The sequence below is a fragment of the Solanum stenotomum genome, chromosome 11 (assembly GCF_019186545.1).
Source record: "Solanum stenotomum isolate F172 chromosome 11, ASM1918654v1, whole genome shotgun sequence".
NCBI lineage: Eukaryota > Viridiplantae > Streptophyta > Magnoliopsida > Solanales > Solanaceae > Solanum > Solanum stenotomum.
In genome coordinates this window covers 3,800,038-3,808,897 of record NC_064292.1, presented here as the reverse complement: position 1 = coordinate 3,808,897, position 8,860 = coordinate 3,800,038, and the positions used below count along the sequence as shown (strand labels likewise).

General features: G+C 26.1%; 1 protein-coding gene across 1 annotated transcript; it reads left to right on the top strand.

Annotated features, from left to right (window-relative positions):
• Positions 1-3,827: 3,827 nt before the first annotated feature.
• LOC125845496 (8-hydroxygeraniol oxidoreductase-like) lies at positions 3,828-8,835 on the top strand. Its single transcript, XM_049525010.1, has 7 exons — positions 3,828-3,910; positions 4,049-4,191; positions 4,348-4,385; positions 4,876-5,278; positions 5,865-6,098; positions 7,970-8,128; positions 8,559-8,835. The coding sequence occupies exons 1-7, from the start codon at positions 3,874-3,876 to the stop codon at positions 8,667-8,669; spliced, it is 1,125 nt and encodes a 374-aa protein (XP_049380967.1). The 5' UTR covers positions 3,828-3,873; the 3' UTR covers positions 8,670-8,835.
• Positions 8,836-8,860: the final 25 nt, after the last annotated feature.

Genomic DNA, 8,860 nt, shown 5'->3' with positions numbered 1-8,860 from the left:
TCAAGTAAATTAAATAAATTGATTTTATATGAATTCATGTAAGAAAAATTAATAGAATTAAATTGATTAAATAAATTAGTTATTTAGATTTTTGTTATTAAGTTTATTTATTTTTTATACTTTCGAATTTTAAATGTTTGGTAAATTTAAATTTCGAGTAACAAAATTTTAATATCTTTTAACATGTATATTTAAAAAAATACTCCATATAAATGTTTATTCCATTTGTCTCAGTTTATATGATTTACTTTTCATTTTAATCGTTTAAAAAATGACATATTTCTATATTTAGCAACAATTTAATTAAAATGTTCATTAAAATTTTTAACCTTAATAAAATGATTTCTAGTTACATAAATATTTATCGTTAAACCATAAATTTTAAAAGTTTTTATTTTTCTTTTGAATTCTGTTTCAACTCAAATTAACTCATATAAATTGAGATGGGGAGTAACTTATTAATTTCATTTCAATTCATTGTTACCGTCATTTTCCAACATTATCAATTATCTTTATTTATTGTTGTCTACAATTATCAATATCATTTACAACCGACAACTAGTACTATTTTCAGTCATAATCATAGTTACTATTTTGTCATACGCCATTTAAATAGTTTTCAATATATAAATTTTATAATAAATGAGAATAACCAAATTGCAAATCATGTAGGTCCAATCTATTGTTGGATGGCACATCAAGAATTATTCTCTCTCTCTCTCTCTATATATATGTTTATCATATAATCCATTTTATGTGGTACCAATAGAATTTAGAGAGTCAATTAAATATGTTATATAACTTTTAAATATTTAAGCTATTAATTATTGTAATGTATAGTATTACTTATATTATTTTTGAATATAAATGTTACCTTTTTTATCCTAATTTATATGGCATTGATAGAATTGAAAGTGTCAAATAATTGTTAATTATTGTAATATGATATGTAGTACTTTTTATGTAGTTTTTACTATTTTTAAGCATACTAAGTATAGTATTACTTATATTATTTTTAAATATATTTAAATCTACTACTTATATATATTTTTTTTTGTAGATAAGTGTGAATGTGAGGGTATTTTTAAATACCCAAAATACCCTCACTTTCACACTTATCTACTACTTATATTATACATTATATTATATATATAGATATAGCTCCTTTTATTGGGTGTCACGTGTCAAAAGAAGAGTGAGGGTATTTTGGGTATTTAAAAATTACAAAAATTAGTCTTTTTTTTGTTGTCTTGTAGATATTTTAAGTTATTATTTATTGTAAATCATAGTACTTTTTATTAAAGTTTTTAATAACATATGTTACTTTTTATGTTTGAGAGTTAAACCAACTTATTTTTATATGTCTTTTAATTTCATATGTGTTTTGTCCTTTTCCATTTTCAAAAACTAATACTCTCTCTATTTCATTTTATATGTCATTTCTTTTTATAAATATATTGGTTGTGGTGCTTGGTTATTCCCTCTTCTTATATAGTAATTTAAGTTATTATTTATTGTAAATTATAATACTTTTTATTAAAGTTTTTAATAACACATGTTACTTTTTATGTTTGAGAGTTAAACCAACTTATTTTTATATGTCTTTTAATTTCATATGTGTTTTGTCCTTTTCCATTTTCAAAAACTAATACTCTCTCTATTTCATTTTATATGTCATTTCTTTTTATAAATATATTGGTTGTGGTGCTTGGTTATTCCCTCTTCTTATATAGTAATTTAAGTTATTATTTATTGTAAATTATAATACTTTTTATTAAAGTTTTTAATAACACATGTTACTTTTTATGTTTGAGAGTTAAACCAACTTTTTTTTATATGTCTTTTAATTTCATATGTGTTTTGTCCTTTTCCATTTTCAAAAACTAATACTCTCTCCATTTCATTTTATATGTCATTTCTTTTTATAAATATATTGGTTATAATAATTCTTATTGGAACACATGTTGACTTGTGGTGCTTGGTTATTTCCTCTTCTTATATAGTAATAATATATATATATATATATATAGAAAGATTCGAAACATAGAAAAAAATCCAAATTTAAAAAATTGAGATTGTGTTAGGGGAGATTTTGAATAGGTCAAGATCGAATAGAAAGAAGTAAAATTATTTATAATAAAATTGTTTTTGTTAATCAATTTTCCTTTTAACTATTTTTCATCCTTTTTCTTCTTCTTCTTTAATTAGATGAATAAATATTTGAAAAAAATTATTTTGATAAATAATCGGTGTATTTGTAAAATTATTTTGTATGGCTCATGCATAGGTAAGCTATAATTCAATTTTTTGAATGTATAATCAGTGTAGACTTTTCATGGATCTTGACTATTTTTTATAAAATAAAAATATGACTATATTTATTATAAACGAATTACTTTATTGTATATTTTTAAAATTAAACTCTGAAACTTCCATTATAAACTTGAACTCTTATCATCAAAAAAATTTTAATATATATTTTTTGTTTATTATGAAAAAAACAAAACTACAACAAACAAACTATGTCACAGCATAATTTCACCAGTGATTTCTTCGAGTGACAAATAGGGTTATGTAAGTTTTTTATATAATTAATTAATTAGTATTTGTGTAAAGAAAATATTGAATTGCCATGGATATCGAGTTTTACATGTCTTACCCTTTCAATATATTTCTTCTAATGTTTTTTCTTACTAACCTTCTATCAATCTGATACTAACTTCATATCTAAAATCATGCATATCCTTGATATATTATAGTTATGTCATATTTTGTCTAATTATTTTCCGTATTTTACGATATAAGTAACACTAACACATATTAATTATTATCTATTATAATATCTTGTGCATAAAAACAATATATGGACTTCCTCCCTCCAAGTGTTTATTTCACATTAAGATTGGGTTTTTTTTGGGGAGGGGTGGGGTGGGGGTATATGAATGATAGTACAGTGCAATAATAGTACTACACAATAGTATTCGCATGTTATTTATGGTGTCGTTTAAAATCATTGTTAGGTAATGATGAAAAAACTCACTTTATATAACAACTGATTTTGTATGATCACGTTATTATTTTAATATTCTATTTTCATTTTGTCTTCATTTATTATTTATAAATTTTGTTTTGACTTATCTTTTACTCTATTTTTTCATAGTAGTTTTATCGCATACCCTAGTTTTCTCGTAGGTTTACCATCCAAATTATGAAGTGTAACATTATATATGAATGATAGTACAGTGCAATAATAGTACTATACAATACTCACATGTTATCTATGATATCGTTTAAAATCATTGTTCGGTAATGATGAAAAAACTCACTTTATATAACGATTGATTTTGTATGATCACGTTATTATTTTAATATTCTATTTTCATTTTGTCTTCATTTATTATTTATAAATTCTGTTTTGACTTATCTTTTACTCTACTTTTTCATAGTAGTTTTATCGCATACCCTAATTTTCTCGTAGATTTACCATCCAAATTATGAAGTGTGACATTATATAACGACGGAGAACGATACGTGTTATATTCATTAAAACAATATACTATAATACGATGTACAATATAACACTATACATTATGAAATAATATTAACGACTTCTAAGAATGTTGTAGCACTATAACAATTACTAGATTAAAGTTCAAATTTCTTATTAATTACACAACAACACAAAATCAATTGATCATATTCTATATTGAAAATCAAATACTAAATAATTGAGTAACATTTCGTGACGAAAAAAATCACATTTTTTTCATGCCTAACGTGACTTACATGCTTTTATATATATATATATCACTTCTTGCTTGAAACAATTTTATCTTCTCCACATTATTATATCTCGTTTTTGACTTCACCACAATGAATTCAAGCAATCACACAGTCATTACATGCAAAGGTGAGATTATAATTTCTCTCTACATCCGTACTATGAATTAAATAAAAAAAGATACTAGAAACTTTCTTGTTTGACGATCAAGCCCGGAATATAATGATTTCAAATGATGAAGTCAGAAATTTCGTTAAATAAATGCAGGTGCAATAGTCTGGAAGTCCGGAGAGGAATTGAAAATAGAAGAAATAGAAGTCGATCCACCAAAATCAACAGAAGTTAGGATTAAAATGATTTATGCTAGTTTATGTGGTACTGATGTTCTTTGTTGCAATGGCTTTCCAAAGGTATATATGGAAATTTCTTAGAAATTACAATTTTAATGGCGAAATAATAAAAAAATCGCGATTAATTTCATTTAATTATCGATAACTATAAATTAAATTTTTTAGCAATAAATTTCATAGCTGATAATTATGTGATCTATTGTTGATAATTCTCAGCCTTTGTTCCCTCGCATTCCTGGACATGAAGGAGTTGGGTAAGAATAATTGATTTCTCTCATATATATTTTTAAATTTAGAAAAATATAAAAGCTCATTGAAATTGCAATAAATAATATATATTTGAACTTAAAATTCTAAAAATACAATCATTTCAATACTAAATTTCATGAAGATTGAATCATAAAAGTTTAAATTTCGAATCTAATTTTCCGTATTTGCTGCCATTTTTGAAAATAAGAAAATGATGGACGTGAAATTAGACAAGGTGTATTATGTGTGAAAGCTACTTCAGACAAAATCATAGATTTAACGGCCCGAGTCGCTAGTGATATTGTTTGTTTCAGGCCTAGGGCCGCACGGCTTTGAAACACGTCACTAGGGCGTAAGATTGCTTACTTATATACCCAACATCTCTCATATATTCTGCCAATATGAAACTTCTTATTCTAAGCAGAAATGTAATAATAATTATAATTTTTTAAATTTAATTTCGTCTATATAAAACTTTTTTTTTGTTTTTTGCAGCGTGATAGAAAGTGTGGGAGAAAGTGTAAAAGATTTGAAAGAAGGAGACATAGTGATGCCACATTTCTTGGGAGAATGTGGAGATTGCCCCAATTGCAAGTCCAAAAAATCCAATTTATGCCATAAATACCCTTTAAATTTTAGTGGATTATTGTTGGATGGAACATCAAGAATGTCTATTAATGGTCAAAAAATTTATCACCATGTTAGTTGTTCAACATTATCAGAGTACATAGTTCTTGATGAAAACTATGTTATTAAGGTTGATCCTAGGTTACCAATTGAATATGTTCCTTTTTTATGTTGTGCATTTACAACTGGTTTTGGAGCAACATGGAAAGATGTTAACATTGAAAAGGGTTCAACTGTTGCTGTCCTTGGTCTTGGAGGTGTTGGACTTGGTGTAAGTACATTCGATAGAACTAACGTTTACTGGTCATTTTTTAATAAATATTGATTCATATGAATTTTCTGAAGTTTCACATGTGAAATTTGATATTTTATGACGTTGACTATTTTTCAACTATGGAGGTAAAAGCTTAGTTAGTTATATGTTTTGTGAATGTTATTAGTACATTCAATGTTGTTTATTGGCCGGTTCAGTTTAGTTATCATTGCATAGGAATTTTTTAAAATTTCACATATGAAATTTGATATTTTATCATGACGATCATTTTTCAATTATGAGTGTAAGTACATGCGATAGAAATAGCATTCAGTGATCACTTTTCAATCTTATAATTAAGAAATTGTCATTATTATAAAGTTTCATTTTTCACAACTGAATATTGAGGACATGAAATCCTCACACTAGTGAAATTCAAAAATTTATGATGTATAACGAGTAATATACAGAAATTGAAAAGTGATAATTATTTATGAAATTTACATGTATATATCGATTTATTTATAAGTCGATTTGATTTTCTGTTATCTAATGCAATAGAAATACTTACTGATCACTTTTCATTCTTGTCTTTAAAATACAGGTAGTAGAAGGAGCTAGACAAAAAGAAGCAGCCAAAATAATTGGGATGGATATACATGAAATGAAAAGTGAAAAAGCAAAGATTTATGGAATTACTGATTTTATAAATATTTCTGAAAAATCAATTTCAGAATTAATTAAAGATGCTACTGGTGGACTTGGTGTTGACTACTTTTTTGAGTGTACAGATGTGCCTCAACTCACTATCAATGAAGCCATTCAATCAACTAGAATGGTATGTTTGAGTCTATCTCGACTAATTTAAAATTTACTTTGATAATTATATGTACAAGTATATATACACATTTTTCAAGTGCATCGTCAATTTTAATTTTATGTTATGTCTCTTTGCTTTTTGCGTTTTATATCATATGACACTACTTCGTATAACATGATCATGCTTGTATTGTTTTCGATCTTCTTCCTTTTTTTTGGTAAGGGATAATTCATAGTAATACTATTTTTAAGGTGGTGTTAAAGATTTTCAATTCAACGGTATATGGAAAGAGAGAAGTAAATACTTGTGTCAAACCAACAAGACGAATATCGTAATACTAGAATGATATGAATTTCTAAAAAATATTTATCAAAATCACACATTTTTCAAGTAACATCATCATTCTTTATGTTATTTATGTTTACTTTTTGTGTTTTATATCATATGACATTACTTCATATAATATGATCTAGCTTGTATTGTTGTCTATCTTTTTTTTTTGGGTAATGGATAATTCATAGTAATACTATTTTTAAGGTGGTGCTAAAAATTTCAGTTCAACATTATATGGAAAGGGTTTAGTAAATACTTGTGTCAAACCAACAAGACGAATATTGTAATACTAGAATGATATGAATTTCTAAAAAAATAAATCAAAAATCACACTTTTTAAAGTAACATCATCCTTCTTTATGTTATTTCTATTTACTTTTACATTTTATATCATATGACATTACTTCGTATAGCATGATCAAGCTTGTATTGTTCTCTATCTTTTTTTTTTTTTGTAAAGAATATTTTATACTAATACTATTTTTACTTTATCTATTTACTTTTTGTGTTTTATCTATATACTTTTTTTTGTTCTCTGTCTATTTACTTTTTGCATTTTATATCATATGACATTACTTCGTATAGCATAATCAAGCTTGTATTGTTCTCTATCCTTTTTTTTTTGGGTAAAGAATATTTTATAGTAATACTATTTCTAAGGTGGTGTTAAAGATTTCAGTTCAACAATAGAAAGAGAAGAGTAAATACTTGTGTCAAACCACCAAGATGAATATTATAATACTAGAATGATATAAATTTCTAAAAAAATCAAAATCATCACATTTCATCCCCCGTCCCCCTCTTAGTGAATATATTTGTCACGTCAATCATAAATATTCTATCACAATTTTGTGATTTCCTTAAGTGAGATAGTTATACGAGCTTACCCGATATTTACTATGATAATTACATGTACAAGCGCACACACACTAGTTGAGCGGCATCATTCTTTATGTTATCTCCATTTGCCTTTTGTGTTTTATATCACATGACACTACTTCATATTACGTGATCAAGCTTGTATTGCTCTCTACCTTCTTTTTTTTTTGGTAATGGTTAATTTATAGTTATACTATTTTAAGGTGGTGTTAAAGATTTCAATTCAACAGTATATGAAAAGAGAGAAGTAAATATTTGTGTCAAAGATGATTATCGTAATTCTAGAATGGTATAAATTTCTAAAAAAAATAATCAAAAATCGTTACAAATNCCCCCCCCCCCGCCTCTCAATGAACATATTTGTCACGTCTATCATAAATATTCCATCACAATTTTTTGTTTTCCTTAAGTGAGGTAGGTATACGAGCTTACTCGATATTTACTATGATAATTACATGTACAAGTGCACACACACTAGTCAAGCAGCATCATTTTTTATGTTATCTCTATTTATTATTTGCGTCTTATATCACATGACACTACTTCGTATGACGTCCATATAGTGTATAACTTACCTTTTCAATATTTACAAAAAAAAATTGTTTTTATATCCCATTTTTTGTAGTTACTTTATTAAAATAGCTATGTTTTTTGTGTGACTTGAAAAAATTTATTAGGGTTATGGAACAGTGATAGTGCTTGGAGCTGGACTTGTGTTAGATTGGCAAATGAGTTATGTCCCTCTCATGTTTGGTAGAACACTCAAAGGATCAATCTATGGTGGCATTAGAACTCACACAGATCTTCCATCTATAATTGACAAATGCATTAGCAAGGTACATTATCTGATACACTCGTGTTCGGATTTTTTAAAAATATTATCACACTCGTGTCTGATCTTCCAAAAACACCTTACTTTTGAAGTGCCTAACACACACTCGATAATATTTTTGAAGTGTACTCAGTAAGTATTATTAATTATAAGACATTATGAATATGAGTTTTAACGTGTAACCTCAATCATGAACATTTTTGAATTTGAAAAAAGAAAGATATATCGCATACAAATTTCACACTGAGCTTTTGATATGTGTGTCCCTGTACTAATCCAAGGAAGGAGGATATATTCAAAAAAAAAAAAAAACGAAAAATGAATTTTTTTCTATTTTTCTAGTTAGAATAGATTGGTCGTACCTGTCCCTATCCAATCAATAATGGCTTATGACTAACTCGCTATTCACTCGATGTCCGGGTTATTTTCTGCAGGAGATCAAACTAGATGAATTATTGACTCATGAAGTTTCATTCAATGATGTAAACAAGGCATTTGAGTACTTGAAAGAACCAAATTGTGTGAAGGTTCTTATCAAGTTTTGAGCTATTCAAATATGCTTTACTATATATAGTTTATTTTCCTTCTATGTAACAATAAAAAAATTTAGCAATAAGGATATGAAGTTATGAAATGTGGAACATATCATTAATCAAGCTTGTATTGTTCTTCTGTCTTTTTTTGGTAATGGATATATTCATAGTTGTACTATTTCAAGATGGTGTTAAAGATTTCA

What these genes read in the sequence shown, in the direction of transcription:
- LOC125845496 (XM_049525010.1), top strand. Translation starts at nt 3,874, where the DNA reads ATGAATTCAAGCAATCACACAGTCATTACATGCAAAG. An exon ending in TTGGAGGTGTTGGACTTGGT is followed by an intron (nt 5,279 to 5,864) that starts GTAAGTACATTC and finishes TTTAAAATACAG; the next exon opens with GTAGTAGAAGGAGCTAGACA. An exon ending in CCATTCAATCAACTAGAATG is followed by an intron (nt 6,099 to 7,969) that starts GTATGTTTGAGT and finishes AAAATTTATTAG; the next exon opens with GGTTATGGAACAGTGATAGT.